The 16,230-nt window shown below is 52.9% G+C and overlaps 1 protein-coding gene across 1 annotated transcript in view; it reads left to right on the top strand.

Moving 5' to 3' along the window:
- The window catches only part of GLP1R (glucagon-like peptide 1 receptor), a 38,676-nt gene extending 23,078 nt beyond the window's left edge, over window positions 1–15,598 (top strand). Inside the window, exons 6-13 of the mRNA XM_011986635.1 lie at window positions 648–801; window positions 1,404–1,563; window positions 6,145–6,205; window positions 6,774–6,843; window positions 6,928–7,016; window positions 7,383–7,521; window positions 8,564–8,605; window positions 13,787–15,598. Of these exons, the coding sequence (XP_011842025.1) occupies window positions 648–801; window positions 1,404–1,563; window positions 6,145–6,205; window positions 6,774–6,843; window positions 6,928–7,016; window positions 7,383–7,521; window positions 8,564–8,605; window positions 13,787–13,954 (883 nt within the window). The 3' untranslated portion in view covers window positions 13,955–15,598. The remainder of the gene's footprint in view (window positions 1–647; window positions 802–1,403; window positions 1,564–6,144; window positions 6,206–6,773; window positions 6,844–6,927; window positions 7,017–7,382; window positions 7,522–8,563; window positions 8,606–13,786) is intronic.
- Window positions 15,599–16,230: the final 632 nt, after the last annotated feature.

The raw sequence follows: 16,230 nt of genomic DNA on the forward strand, positions 1-16,230 counted from the left end.
TTATTCCCTTGCCTTATTATCGTGGGCAGGATCTGTAGTTACAATGTTGACTAAAGCAATGATAACAGACATCCTTATTTTGTTCCTGATTTCAAAGGAAATGCTCCCACAATTTCTCAGTTAGGATTGATATTTGCTCCTGGTTAAGTAAATAGCCTTTATCAGGTTAATAAATGCCCCTGTACTTTCATTTTGCTACACATTTTCACATGAAAGGATGTTAAAACTATCCAATAGTTTCTGAATTCCTACCAAGTGCCTAGTCCTGGTCTGCCTCTGTGAGGCATTTAAGATGTAGGCCCTGTCATGAAGAAGCAATGTTCCCGTTGGGGAAACTGATTCTCATGCATAAATCTCTTCAGTTATGCATGACTTTGTGTAAGAGAAGATGCTGCAGAGAGAAGGATAGAATGTGGATGGGAGGAGGGGGCAGTGACCACACAGCAGAAGCCTTCATGGAGAGGCAGGATTTGAGTTGGACAGAGGATTTTCACGATGATGGGGAATAAGGGTATTCACAGGAGAGGACACACGCACAGTCCCAGGGCCGGAAACATGCCTGATGTGTGTGTTAGCTTGAGAACCTGGGGTTGTAGAGCAGAACTGTTGGCTGCCTTGCCAGGGAAGGGCCCTGATTTCTCCTTCAGACACCTGCACTGCACCCGGAACTACATCCACCTGAACCTGTTTGCATCCTTCATCCTGCGAGCATTGTCCGTCTTCATCAAGGACGCAGCCCTCAAGTGGATGTACAGCACGGCCGCCCAGCAGCACCAGTGGGATGGGCTCCTCTCCTACCAGGTGTGTGGTGCATCCAGGATCACCTTGGGAGCGATGGGTGGTTGGAGGATGCCTGCCTCTGCCACCCTAGCCAGACCTGGGACAGGGGAAGGCAAGAGCTGACCAGTTCTGGCCCTTTGGGAGCCCCTAGTCTGATGGGAGAGGCAATTCACCTTGGGACCCTCCAGTCTGCTGAGAGAGGCAGTCTACCTTGGGGAGCCCCCAGTTTAAGGGAGGAGACACTGCCCTAGGGAATTCTCAGTCTGACACAAATGAGTAGTCTTTGGAGACACACTTGGGTTTGAATCCCAGCTCTGTCACTTACTATCTGTACACTTTTAGGCAAGTCACTTACTTCTCTGAGGCTGAGAAATAAGTGAGAAGCCACTTACTTCTCTCACCTGCGGAGGAGGGGGATAATATCACTTTCTTCCAATCAGGATAATGAGGATTCGATGAGCTAAAGCAGATAAAGTCCCTAGCACTATCCCTAGCCGGAGATGTGAGCTGTCTCCTCCTGCATTAACCATGGCAGGATAGTGGCTGGAGCAGGATGGGGAATGGTATCAAGAGAGGCAGAGGGCAGAGCTGCTGTCCCCACAACACCCTTCCTCTACCCCCAGGACTCTCTGGGCTGCCGTGTGGTGTTTCTGCTCATGCAATACTGTGTGGCGGCCAATTACTACTGGCTCTTGGTGGAGGGCGTGTACCTGTACACACTGCTGGCCTTCTCGGTCTTCTCTGAGCAACGAATCTTCAGGCTGTATGTGAGCATAGGCTGGGGTAAGGCCCACCGTCACCCACCCCGAACCTGTGGTATGGGGGTGGGAGACTTTGGCACCTCTTCTAACATGGTATTTGGAACGCACTGCTGAGCAAGGGGCAGGGCCCACTGGGTAGCCCCCTTCCTGGGCACAGGACCTGCTGCCCGTGGGCTGTTAAGATGCTGTAGGGGGTTATGGTCCTCCCCTCCTCTGCATAACTATCCTCCCTTAATGGAAGCCTCCACCCCATGTGGCCAAACACCACCCTCTACCACTATCATGCATACCATTGGAGGTATGCACTGTCCTCTTAAGACCACATGGGGCAATAAGTTCACACCCAGTCCTGGGCAGCCCGAGGACCTGAGGGAAATGGTGAGTCCTGGGCCTCAAGGTGGGGAGGGGATCAAGAGGTCAGGGCGATGGCTCGGGGGAGCCTGCTGGTGCTCTGTCATGATGGTGGAGAGGAGGGCTCACAGGAGAGCCAGGTACGGTGGGGCAGGGGGACCAGAGGCCAGCCAAGGAGAGGGGGGACGGCGGATGTGCCTGGAGCCCAGCTGGAAATGTTCTAGCCAAAAAAGTTTGCCAAGAACCATTGTGTCTTTTTTTTTGCTGGAACATTTCTGGTTGTGCTTCTGCCTCTCACCACGTGGGATTGTAATGAGGGGCAGTGTTGGGGTTGGGCAGGGGGCTGGGATCCCCTTCACCCCTGGGAAAACATGCAACAGGCCTTTCTGGAGGGGGCCACGGTGCCCAGAGGATAGGCCCTGCCCTGTGCCCTCCCTAATCTGTCATTGAATCCATGGTAGTTTTCCTGTTCCACACCATCCCCCACCCTGCTTGCCACTCCTTCATTCACTCCTCCTTCCTCATGCGCCCACCTCATGCTGCTCTGACCATGGCTGCCACTGTCACTGACCTCCAGGGACTTTCCAGCTGAGACACATCCAGACTCCTCTTCCCTGACTGGTCCTGCCCCCGGGCCTTTGCAAGGCTGTTCTCCATGCAGGAATGTTCAGGGAGCAGCCTTCCCACACCAGGGGGTCCGCTGCCTCTTCAGGAAGGTCCCTCAGGCCACTGGCCCTCGCGGTTCTGTGCTCTCCACCCTCTCAAGCTCTCCATCCCCTGTCCTTGCACTTCATTTGTTGTTACTGGTGTTCCTCAGCCACTCTGCTCTATGCAGCCCCCCACCGGGAGAAGAGTAGCCTGAGATTTTAATGTGACCAGTGTCTTGAGGGCACCAAGGCCCAGAGCTGGCAGGGCCTTACAGGCAGAGCAGGCCCTGGAACCCAGGCCTCCTGACTCCCAGGTTCTGGGCCTGTGGCCATCATGCCCTGTTCTCTTGCCTGGACTGTGTCCCTTCAGTTCCCTGCAGCACCCCTGAGAAGGCTCGGGCCTCTGCACAGGTGGGCAGGTAGGCCTGGCTCCTGCTCACAGATCCCTGCTCTCACCTTCCTCCTCCTCCCCCAGGACTCAGTCCCTTCCTTGGCCTTTTCTCCCCAAGGCTTCTTCCTCCTGCTAGAGCAGGTGGAGAGCCCTGCAGCTCACTAGGGGTTGGGGAGGAGGGAGGCCATTGAGGTCAGCTCAGGGAAGGCTGTCTTCAGGGTGGGGGACGGTGTCTGTCCATTCTAGGAAATAGCATCAGCGCTGTTAGTGCCTGTCACCATGGCGACCCGAGGGCAGGAACAATCAAGGGACGTGTGTGTTGTGTGCAGAGGAGCGGGGGTGGCTGATTGGAGTTTGGTGGGGACACACTGCCCTAGAGGTCTCTGAGTGGGAGATAGGGGAGGGAGTGCCAAGTCCTTTTCCTAGCACCTCACACCCCAGCTCAGGGCTCGGGATCTGTGGGAGCACAAGGGCAAGACCCAGAGGATACTCTGCTCCAATCAGAATACCTTTTTCTTGAGGAATTGTGGTGGGGGGAGACGGAGAGAGATTCACAGGTTGCTAGGAGCTTGGATCTGATGCCAGGAGGCCTTGCCCAAGCTGGGATACTTGGGAAACAACTTTTAGCTTCGTGTGCAAGTAGAAGAATTGAAATTAGGACTCTGACACAGTTGGAGAGGTCCCCCAAAGGGCATGGCAGCTTCTGCTACAGTCCCCAGGCAGTTGGGGGCCTGTAGAAATCCACACGGAGGCTGTGCAGGAGGGAGGCCGGTGATGGATGAGGGAATCATTACTTCCCGCAGCCAGTTCTGTGTGTCTTAATTTGAGCTTTTTTCTCCAACCTGTCTTGCTCGTTTTCTAAATGGGAGAAAGATGAAGCCAGCAGGGAGTGCGTAATGTTTGCTTGCAGCAGGGCTTTCGTGGCTGTGTTTTTTGAAAAGGCCTTGTTAAGGAAATGCTGACGATGAGTGAAACTTGCCAGGTCTGGCTGATGACATGGGTGAGTGCCCTGATCCTGGAAGGAGGGAGGTCTCAGAGAGAAGGGACAGCAGGGGGCGGGGGATGCCCAGAAGGAAGCTTCTGCATGTGTACGTGGTTCAGGAAATCGGCATGCTCTTGCCTAGAGAAGTTTCCTTCCCTCATTGGTGTATTGACTCACCCATCATTCATTCCATTCTCACTGCTCATCTTCTATGTGGCAGTCCCGTGCCATGTGCTGGGGCCTTTGGAGATCATCCCGTTCCTTGTCCAGTCTCATAAAGGCCTGTTACTAAAGCACCTTGGATGCTGAGAGGTCTGATTTGTGTAGAAATAAATGGGCCAGGAGAGAGAGAGCTGACGAAGAATGCTGGTCAGCTTGGGGCTCCTTTGCTTCCTCCATCTCTCCCTGCATCATCAAGCACAGTAGATCTGGGCACACAAACTGCTTAGTAGCTGCTGTTGAGTGGACACTGATGTGCTAAAGATATAGACAATCGTGACAGGAAAGGCTCTGAAGTGGTTCTGTCCTGGAAATGTGCTCCTGGCAGAGATTCCCCAAAGCCACACGTGCACACTCATGGTCCACCCACCACACCCTCACACACACGTGTCTACATGCCTTAATATGTACACGCTTACCTATCTCAGACACATCAACACTGAGGGAGCCACTAGTGGAGACAAGCATGGAGGGAGCCAGTGCAGAAGGCCACTGAGGGCGGTGGGAGTGGACATGGGATTGCAGCCCTGCATTCGAGCCCCACCTGTGCCCTTCTGAGCCCCTGATCCATCTCCTCATCTGTCATGTGAGGAAGGACAATCCAATTTTAAATCAACCAACACAGATTGAGCTCTCAGGGTGAGCTGGGCATTGAGGCTCTGAAGGTGAGTGAGGCCTGGGCTCTACCCTCAAGGAACTGGGAACCAGTTGTATTAGTTTTCTGTTGCTACAGAACGATTAACCCTGAAACTTAGCTGCTTAAAACAACTAACCATTGTTATGTCACAGTTCCTGTGGCCTAGAATCTCGATTCAGTTTAGCTGGGTACCTTGTGGCTCAGGATCTCAGAGAGAAAACTCTCTAGGCAAGAGCATGTGGATTTCCTGAGCCACATACACATACAGTAGCTTCCTTCTGGCCATCCCCCACCACCTGCTGTCCCTTCTCTCTGAGACCTTCTTCCAGGATCAGAGCACTCACAGAGAAGCAGCCAGCTGTCACCAGGGTTGCTGTCATCTCAAAGCTTAACTGGGGATGGAGAATCTACTTCCAAGCTCACTCACGAGGCGGTTGGCCGGAAGACCCAGTTCCTTGCTGGCCGAGGCTGGAGGTCTCCATTTCTTGCTGCAGAGACCTCTATCTAGGCCTTCTGAGTTCTCTCAGCACATGGCACCTGGTTTCCCCCAGAGCAAGTGATCAGAGAAAGAGAGAGAGCTTGCAAAACAACCCACAGTGTCTTTTATAACAATCAGAAGTGACATGCCATCACTTCTGCCAGATGTCATGGGTCACATGAAACAATACTGATACAATGTGGATTAACTGCACAAGAGTAAGAGCACAGGAGGTGGGGATCCCTAGGGGTCATCTTAGAGGCCGTCTACCACACAAATCAAGTCTCAGCTGAGTGGAGAGTAGTATTGTTGTAGCTGTTGTTATCGTAGGCCACTGCGGACAGTTAGTTGGTCAGTTGGCATCAAGGACTGGGCTCCTGTCTCCATTCCAGGATTCTGCTGAGCCCTCTTGCAGGTGTACAGGGGTAGGGAACAGATGACTGAAAGGACATCCAGTGCCTGAAGGAGATGACTAAGATCGGCAATGTGGGCTGAAGCAAGAGAGAAAAAGGACATCAGAGGGTTCACCTGCGCCTCGCCTCATCCAGCGTGCTGTCTCCACCGCACAGCCCAGTCCCATTGCTACTTGGGTGTCTGTGACCTGGTGACTCAGGCGGTACTCTCAGGGCAAGTCCCGACAGTGTGCCTGGCACTTAGGAGGTGGGGGACTGACGACTGATGAGGACCTATCTGTAAGGAAGAGTCTGGGAGTCTGCATGGGGCTCCTGCTGCCTCTGTTCTCCCAAGTGCCCAGACAAAACTAGAAAGCATAGTTTGAGGCCAGGCAAAGAGAGAGGCTGGAAGTGTGAGGGGCCTGGGGCAGGGAGAGGCCTCGGCATGTGGACTGTGGCTCTGGCCTGCCAGCCCCTCTCCCCTTCTGTCTTTCCCTCTCTCTTAGGTGTTCCCCTGCTGTTTGTTGTCCCCTGGGGCATTGTCAAGTACCTCTATGAGGACGAGGGGTGAGTGTCCTGCTCCAAGGGGGTGGATGTGTTCAGGTCCCCATCCTCAAGGTCCATGGGATTCCTTGGTACCTGGGGCACCCATCTGTTGGGAGGATAAAGGTGGGGACCAGGAGATTAGAATGTGGATTTTGTTCTCTAATCCCTCCCTGCCCCTGCCTGGTCCTAGGATTGTTTGATGACTAATGGTACTGGGTCTATGGGGTACATGGTGCCCTCCTGCAGGTTCTTCTGTAATATCCGTTTATGTGAAACAGTGAAATGTTTGTGTCATTTTGTATATGATTCTGCGAACACACATGACTGTGTTGGTAGGTCCTTGAAAGCTTGTTTGGGGGCTGTGTACATCTCCGTGTATGACTGTGTATTTGGACTGTACGTGTGTATTGTGGGGCTGTGCACTGGCAGGGCTCTGTGAGTCCATGGGACTGGTTGTTGGGTGGCTCCTGGGAGCTGTGTGTGTGGCACTCGACATGGCCATGTGCATCGGTGGCCCCTGTGCCCGCACTTGAGCTGGGGATCCTGTGAGTCCTGCTGGATGCATGCACGCATCTCTCTCCCTCCCCAGCTGCTGGACCAGGAACTCCAACATGAACTACTGGCTCATTATCCGGCTGCCCATTCTCTTTGCCATTGGGGTGAGTGATGGTGTCAGGGATGGGAGTGGCAGCTATGATAGGATTGGGCTGGTGCCCCCTGCCAATCCCGGCCCCACCCCGCAGGTGAACTTCCTCATCTTTGTTCGGGTCATCTGCATCGTGGTATCCAAACTGAAGGCCAATCTCATGTGCAAGACAGACATCAAATGCAGGTGATGTAACTGAGCTGAATTTACTGAGGACCCTCAGCAGGTGCCCCTTTCCTTCTAGCAGAGAGAAAGAGAGATCCTGGGATGCTTAGCTTAGAGCCCTACACTACCCTCTTCTTCCACCCAGGCCTGGCCTGGGACCCCAAACCCTTGCTTTTGCCCTGTCTCTTGGCAGCCCCTGGTCTTCTTGGGGTCTTGACCTCTATTCTTTCCCTCCAGGCAGACTGTTTTCCCAGGGTATTTGGGGTGGGAGAACATCCATGACCCAGATGTCAGGACATCTGGTAGGAAGTGGAGAGGGTAGAGAAAGGGGAAAAGAGTCCATGGGAGAGGTCCAGAATGACTCGAGATCTCCGCCTTGCCCCTCAGACTTGCCAAGTCCACGCTGACACTCATCCCCCTGCTGGGGACTCATGAGGTCATCTTTGCCTTTGTGATGGACGAGCATGCCCGGGGCACCCTGCGCTTCATCAAGCTGTTCACGGAGCTCTCCTTTACCTCCTTCCAGGTGACTTCATGGTTGGGGACACTTGCTTGTAAAGTCCTAGAGTGGGGGTGGGACAGACACCAGCCTGCATCATGCAGATGGAAAAGGTGGGAAGACTGAGACCCGGAGAAGTGATCCCTACCCAAAGTCACCTAGTTGGAGCAGAGCCAGAACTAGTATCCCCAGGTGTCCCAATACCCCGGCCAGTCTTCTCTGTAAGCACATGGGACAAGAAACCTTCTTGGATGTAGCTCTGGGTACCCAGCCTGGCATTGCAGCTGCCATCTACTGGGTGGCAAGCACCCTGCCAGGTGCTTTACATGCATTTTTGCATGTAAAATGTAAAGGAGTGAATTGCGCCCTATAAGGAGTGAATTGCACATTCACTCTTCACAGAACCCAGGAGATGTGCAGGGTTAGCCTCGCTTTGCAGAGGAGCCTCAGAGGTGTTAAAACCAGAGTTACGGTGTCACAGTTTCAAAGAGAAGAACTGATCCTCTCCACTAGCATTAGATGACGCTAAGGGGGTGTAAAAATACAAAAAACTGGTCCCTGCCCCTCACGAATGTCACGAGATGCCTGCACACATGTGGGCTCATGTGTGTGTATTTACATACATGTGCAGACATACAGAACACAATTCTGGAGCCCTGGGTCTCCTGCGTGAACAGATGGGGCTGGGGTGGGGAATGTTCTCCACGATCAGAGTCATTGTACTTCACTGGATCAGACCTCCTCAAGGAGAGGTTGGATGTAGGATCTCTACAGCTTCTGGGCAGCTTCTGAGCAGGGTCTCCTGGACCCCATGGCATATGCCTGGGAGATCCATGGGGATAGGCTAGCTGGGGCCTGTAGCCAGGCCTAGTCAGAGAGGTGCAACTCTGGTGTTCCTTCAGAAAGGAAATAAGAGGGAAGCCACTGCCCCATTCCTGGATCTGCCTGGGCTACTGGATTTGGGGAGGGGGATATTGAGGATGGAGTCCCAAGGTGCTTCTGACCAGGGGCTAGTCTTCAGGTCACCTCCCTCTTGCTTCCTCCCTCCTGATGTGACTCTTGTCTCCAGGGGCTGATGGTGGCCATCTTGTACTGCTTTGTCAACAATGAGGTAAGCTCTGAGGAGGGATGGTGGGGACCCTGGTGGGTGGGTACCATCGGCCAGTCTGGAGTTGTACAATGGGGACTCCCATCAATCTTGTCAGCTGAAACCCCCTACTCACCCCACTGAGGCACTAGGGTTGAGAAGGCATCTTGTTCACAGATTTGGTTTTCTGTGCATGGATCTCTCTCACACATGAACACACACACACACACACGCACACACGTAAATGTACAGGCATACCCTAATGGCATGTGACCCTAGGGAAGACCCAGCCTCAGGTTAAGGGAATCCTGAATGACCCTCTTTGCTTGGTGGTGGTGACTGTCACTTACAAAGTGATTCAACACACACATACCCAAGCCACATGGTTGGGGCTTTAATAATCACTATCTCATTTAATTAGGACCCCCACACCCTACTAAAATTCTTATTTCATATTCCCATTTTTTTTATATATACATGAGAACACTGAAGATTAGAGAGAGTCAGAAACGTGACCTAGGTTTGGAAATAGTGGCACACATCGCTTCTTAGCTTTTTGGCTAAGATGAAGTATGGGAATAGTGGCATGGCAGAGCCAGGATTCAAATTAATTCTGCATTAAAGCAGAAAGCACCCCATTCTTCATACACACAGGCAAGAGCCCTGGCTCACTGTGGGGGAGGGGGTGGCTTTCTGGTGCTAGGATGGGAGAAGGGGGTTCTTGCTGGCCCCACACCCTCTCCTGCAAATGGCTGCAGGACACCAGGCCTCCCTCCCATCCCTGAGATGGTCAGCTCCTGGGAGGAGGACATGGCTGTGTTGTGAGCACCTGAAAAAGGCCCCTTCCTCCAAGGTACTCAGCTATGGAATCCCAGAGCTCAGGGATCTTGGAGTCTGCGCATTAATAGACTTGTCTTTTTCTATGGGTGAAGGGGATGCAGAAAGGACAGTGGGTGGGGACCTGGGTGTTTCAGGGAGCTATGAGATGGCTAGAAGAAGCAATGTGATGTAGCAGAAAAGATGCAAGGATGCAGGCTTTGGCATCTTACTTGGTCTGATCTAGGCCCCATCACTTAATGAGCTGTGTGACTTTGCCTAAGTTACTTGCCCACTCTGAAACTTAGTTTGCTCATTTACAAAGTGGGGGTAATAATGCCTACCTTTGAGATTCCTGTGAGGATTAAGAAAGTCTGAAAAAGGAGGGAAAGGGGAACAGAGAACAGATCTGCTTGGCACGAAGAAACACACACCATTATCTCCAGATGCTCAGTAAGCAATCGCTATTAGATATCAGTATTCAGTGATTCCCAGAGACAGGGGCCCAGGGAATTTCAGAGGATGCCATGCAGAGAAAATGAGGCTGGGTGAAAAGGAACGGAGAGGAATGTTCCCCTGTCCCTGAGCCTCTCCCTGCCTCTGCTGAACTGGCTACCCATGGGAAGCATGGCCCTCAGACCTCCAAATGGGAGGGAAACCAAGGTTTCTTAAGTGCTTACTGCATATAAGCTGCTCAGAGTGTCTCATTACATCCAATGCTGTGCAGCAGATGGTATCCCCAATTCACAGCTAAGAACGTTAAGGCTCAGCAAAATGAAATGAGTAGCCCTAATTCAATAGCTAGAAGGCGTTAGAGCTAGTGGGCTGTGGTGGGGGCGAGATTCCACTGGGCTGTGGTGGGGGTGAGATCCCGCTTAATGCCTCAGGGCAGCAGGTGCTGGGGAGGTGAAGGCAGCGCCTGGCAAACAGTGGCCCATAAATGGGATTCTGGCTGCTCCTGGGGCAGGTCTCAGAGGATCCAGCAGGCTCAGTTTGGAGGGTAGGGCAGGGAAGGAGGGAAGGGCCTCACCCAACAGGCTCTTGACCCACAGGAGGCAGCAAGACACCGCAGCCCTGGTCCTCCTCCACTGCCATATCCTCAAAATGAATTTCTTTAAAACTGATGCAAAGGAGGAAGTGCAAAACCTAAACTCTGTGGATGGCCTTCCCTCCAGGAATGCTCTCAGCCAGCTGGGTGATGTGCTACCCAGCCCTGAGCTCTGCTGCTTTCCATTCCAGCCCAGTGGTGATGGGGACAAGACAGGGTGGCAGGAATCCCTGTGTGGGGATGAGGAGCAGAGGCCCGTGGGGAGAGACTGAGGCTTCCTGCTGCCACCTTGTCATCTCAGCCCCCCACGTGCCTGTTTCCCACTTCTCTCTCCTCTGACACACTCACCGCAGCCCCACCAGCAGACATGTGTGCTTGGTTTCCCTGCCACCATTGCCAAGAGTCTCCCCTGACCCCTGACTCAGCTGCTTCTCCAGATTCCATCCTTCCAAGCCCAGTCATCTCATCACTTCCCTCCTCATGCACCACCTATGACTGGCCCACCTTTGTAAGGGGATAGTACTTCTTTGCCCTTGGAAAAGAACTTGACCCTGAATCACCAGAGTTGCACCTCTCTGACCAGGCCTGGCTACAGACCCCATGGATCTTCCAGGCTTGTGTCATGGGGTCCAGGAGACCCTGCTCAGAGAACAGGAGAACCTGTCTCCTTTCAGAGCACCGCCCAGTTCCTTTAAACCCACCCTGAGACTCCTCATGCCCTGGCTGCTCCAGGCACAAGGACAGATACATCATTGTCACTGGGCCACAAAAGACACATGTGGCTCTGGGGCTGAGGCCTCTGTCCACAAGAGCCGTTCTGCAGACCCAGGGTTGCCATGGCAGTGCCAGATACTTGTGACCTGAGGAGAAAAGATGGCTTGAATATTGGTTCTGTGTGACTGCCAAGGCCTGCACCAGCTGCTAGTGAGCGGGAGTGGGGACAGGGCGGGGGAGGCCTGAAGGTGCTTTTGCTGTAGCTTGTGCCTGAGAGCCACAGTGAGGTGACTCAGAGCCCTGAGTGCTGGTCCCAGCCCTGCCACTGCTGAGCTGTGTGACCTGGGGCAAGTCGTTTTGCCTCCCTTGCCTCTGTCTCCCCAGCTCTAAGTGAAGGTGAATGCGCTTCCCAATTCACTCCAAATCCTGAGGCTGGCGTGGTACCTGCTGGAAAGGGAGGTCAGGAGGGGTGTGCTGCACTACAGAGGTCGAGGGCAGGGATGAGGTAAATCCGATGGTGGAGGAGGAAGTGTGGTGGCCTAAGTGCCAGCCCAGGTGCTCGGGATCAGTGGTGGTGTCTTCGTGTGTTCATTTTCATAGCTGACGAACAGAAGCAACCTGATGTGAAATGCTCATCTACTTACGTGTTCATTCATTTGACTCATTTAAAACACATGTATTGAGCACCTGCTGTATGCTGGGCACTGTGCTAGGTTCACAGACACTGAGATGAGGAAGATGTGGCCCCAGCCCTCGAGGTGCTCCCAGGTGAGGAGGGAGGAGATGGACCAGGGACAAGCAGGACCGCAAAAGCCATGCAGTGGGAGGTCGGAGGTTAGGAGCCAGGCATTGGAATCAGGCCAGATCTAGGTTCAAATCCTGGCTAAGCGACCTGGGGAAATAAACACTCTGCACCTCGGTTTCCTCATCTTTAAATGTAGAGCTGCTTTGCAGGGTCGACGTGAAAGTTAACTGAGATAATCAATGGAAAATGCCGTGCATACAGTAAGTGCCCAATAAATATGGTGATTTTCAAGGACAATTGTGATTACAGGGGTCACAGCAGAGGTTCAGGAAAAGTGCTCAGGGAGATGGGGGCAGAAGGAGACACCGTATGTCAGCACCTTGAGAAGTCCCACAGGTGTCCCTGAAACCTCTTTAGTCTCTGAGGTGGTTTCCCGGGGGTGTGCCTCAGTTTACCATCTTTCCCCCCTTCTCCAGTGGAAAGGCTATGAAACAAGCCTGACTTCCTGGCAACTGCACAAGTGGGGTCCACCACTGGACTCAGGGCCCCCATCCCAGCTGTCAGCATATGCTCCCTTCACAAAGGCTCAGCCGGGCAGGGAGCTGGAATACAACAGGGTGGCTGTAGGTGGTGTCTGCTCAGCCTCCTTCCCTCCCCCACTCAGGCTTGGGTTCCTGACGCTGCATGGGACACTGGCGTCATCCTGGCAGGCAGCCTCTGGGCCATCTCAACTCTACTCAGTGCAGAAAATGTTCTTTTAAGGGATGGCATGCAGCCATACCAGGCGTCTTGCTGGGCGTAGCTGGATGGATGACAAAGGAGGAGGAGAGGAGGGTTGTTTGCACAGGGGCTGGTGGGGCGATTGGCCCCTTATCCACAGCCGCTGGCAGCAGGCCATCTTGGTGACTTGGCCTAAAGGGAAGGGCCCAGACCCCAGACACTCCGGTGTGGGAAGGCTGGGGACTTCAAAGAAGCTCTGGAAAGCAAATTTATGGGAACATCACCCAGAAGAGCAGTCTAGACCTCCCAGGACTAGCTTTTCAGGTTCCAGCTAGGCCTCTCCAGGGACCAGAATCACTGGCCACCACAGGGAGCCAAGGCATTGTCACAAACCCTCAAGGGATGGGGGCTCCACAGCGTTACTTGGATTTGTCTCTTTCTGCCCCAACAATCTGGTCCCCAAGCATCTGCCCTCCTGAGAGGCTTTTCCTGATGGGGAGGCCAGAGCCCAGCACAACAGGGATCCTGGCTGACTGACCTCCCTGGGCTGCACCCAGGTCACTGCAGAGTCTCTCTGGATGGCATCAGTTGAGAAGCCCTCATTGGCTGCCCCTTCCTCTCTGCTGTTGCTCGTCTCAGCCGCATTCCTTCCTTCCCTCCCTCCTCCCCTGTGAGGTGCTGGGGCCTGGAGAGAAGCCCTCAGGGAGTTTAGAAGGGTCTGCTGTAGACACCAGGAAGGCTGGGGGTTGCTGTCCCCCTTCCCAATCATCCAAGCTGAAATTGGGATGTGTACTGTAAAGACAGAGTCTCTCTTCTCTCTCCCATCTCCTGTCTCCCTGCGTTTCACCCTCCCTCTCATTCTCTTCCGTTAAATAATACTGTGATGGATTGTAAAAGGTACTTAGCTGAATCACAGAGTTTAGAGATGGAAAAGACCAATTAGGTCATCAAGCCGATCTCTCTCCCGAGGAGATGCAGAAAATAGGAGGCAACAATAAACAATTTTATTGGGATATTAATTTAGGCGCCCGAAGGCCTTGACTTGTGTCTCTTAATATAATGCAGTGGATTTCTTCCCTTCCCCGCTAATGTAATAGTGGGGCCATTTTGTGAGCAGTTGGTTTGCAGGATGGTTTTTGTTTCCCTCCTTTTCTCATGGAAGGTCCAGCTGGAGTTTCGGAAGAGCTGGGAGCGCTGGCGGCTTGAGCACTTGCACATCCAGAGGGACAGCAGCATGAAGCCCCTCAAGTGTCCCACCAGCAGCCTGAGCAGTGGGGCCACGGCAGGCAGCAGCATGTACACAGCCACTTGCCAGGCCTCCTGCAGCTGAGACTCCAGCGCCTGCTCTCCCTGGGGTCCTTGCTGCAGGCCGGGTGGCCAGTCCAGGTGGGAGAGACACTCCCAGGGACAGGGGAAGGAAGGGACACACACACACACACATCCTGCTTTCCCTCCCCAAACCCATCAGACAGGTAAATGGGCAGTGCCTCCTGGGGCCATGGACACATTTTCTCCTAGGAGAAGCAGCCTCCTAATTTGATCACAGTGGCGAGAGGAGAGGAAAAATGATCGCTGTGAAAATGAGGAGGATTTCTTCTCATGAAGCCACAGGCCCTTGGGGTTCCCCCAGACAGAGCCGCAAATCAACCCCAGACTCAAACTCAAGGTCAATGGCTTATTAGTGAAACTGGGGCTTGCAAGAGGAGGTGGTTCTGAAAGTGGCTCTTCTGACCTCAGCCAAACACAGAGCAGGAGTGACGGGAGCCTCCTCTGCTTGCACCACTTGGGGTCACCACCCTCCCCTGTCTTCTCTCAAAGGGAAGCTGTTTGTATGTCTGGGTTGCTTATTTCCCTCATCTTGCCCCCTCATCTTACTGCCCAGTTTCTTTTTGAGGGGCTGTGTTTGGGCCACTGCCAGCAGCCGTTTCTGGAAACGGCTGTAGGTGGTGTTGAGAATGAGCATTGAGAAGGTGCCCACTTCTCCTCCAGGTATTTGTTTTGGTGCCTGCCTCTGCCATGCCCAGAGAATCAGGGCAGCCTTGCCACCAGGGAGCCCAGCCCTGGGGTATGAGCTCCCAAGTCTGTTTTAAAGACTCTCAAGAATCCTCTGGGTTTCATCTAGGGACACGTTAGGAATGTCCAGACTGTGGGTGCAGATTACCTGCCACTTCCAGGAGCCCAGAGGGCCAAGAGAGACATTGCCTCCACCTCTCCTTGGAAATACATTATCTGTGACCACACTCTGTCTCTTGAGTGGGAATTTGGATACACTCTCTAGCTTTAGGGGATGTGACCATGAAGAGACTCTCTTAGAGAAACCAATAGTCCCCATGATCACCATGGAGGCAGGCTCCCCCTGTCTTTGAAATTCCCCCACTTGGGAGCTTGTATATACTTCATTCACTTTTCTTCATTGCTGTGAACAGTCTGTGTGCATAAATGGACAATTCCGATTCCTCCCATCTAGTGGAAATGAGCGGAATCATGGTGGTTGTGGTGGTGTTTGGGAGAATGCAGTAGTAATTGATTTGACCCACTCACACTTGAAGCTAATTAAAGTTTGCCCTGCCTGCAGCCTCCCCCACAAATAATGAACAGCAGAAAGGCTGGGTGGGGAAACCACCAATTCTGTCCCCAGCCACGGTGAGGAAGCCCCAAGCCATGGTGACACACAGCAGCACTGCAGATACCCAGACAGCCAGCCATCCTAGAGAGGCTGGCAAGGAGTTCGTGGCTGCAAAGGAAGCTTTTAGAGCAAGAGAGAGCTCGCTCTTGGGCGTCAGGACCTCCGGGGAGAGCAGAGGGTTCTGACGGATTCCTTTATGAGTCGGTCTCTCCCTCCCTTTTAAATGGTGGGAACCCTCCCCCAAACCTTACCCCAGACACATTCTCCTGTGCCCCTCAGAGAGGCATGTGATGTGCAAGGAAAATACTAGGATATAAAACACATCAAGCAGAAAATTTCTTATACTTCAGCTTCAGTGAAGTGTTGTCTATGTTCATAGGGAAGTTGAACCTCGGGCTAAAGAAAGGAATTGTGTGGATGGCTGCCTTGACTGAGACAATATGGGCAGGGGGGCATTCCTGCTTCCCCAGAACAAGGGCAGGCTTCCCAGTGGCACCCCTTATTTGCTGTCTCTTCATGAGGGTGGGCACCAGTGGGTTGATGTGGGGCACAGCTCTGGTGCAAGTGTTTAAGTTTGGATAAACTGAGGATTTTGAGAATGATTATTACATTACATAGCAACAAAGAAACAGATTGATATAATCTGTGTGAAATAAATTGCTGAGAAGAGGGATTGTAGGGAAGAAATTGCTTAGTTAGGCACCTGGGAAGCTCAAACCATTTAGTTTAAACTGTAAGTAGAGTTGTCTTCCCAACTGGAACTGGTGGTTCCTGATTTCAGAAGGCTCGTCAGACCCCCACACCCAAGCCTTTTAACATGGAGGAAGTTTGTCCTTCATGAATACATACAAGATATCGAACTGAAGAAATCTTTTCTTTGCTCTAACCCCCGCTCCCCACGCCCCCCGAAGCTATTAATAGTCATTCAAATGGCACTGCACTCTTTCCAAGCTCTCCTAAGCTAAATATGGCTCCAACAG

The sequence above is a fragment of the Mandrillus leucophaeus genome, unplaced genomic scaffold (genome assembly GCF_000951045.1).
Source record: "Mandrillus leucophaeus isolate KB7577 unplaced genomic scaffold, Mleu.le_1.0 Scaffold3, whole genome shotgun sequence".
In the NCBI taxonomy this organism is placed as follows: domain Eukaryota; kingdom Metazoa; phylum Chordata; class Mammalia; order Primates; family Cercopithecidae; genus Mandrillus; species Mandrillus leucophaeus.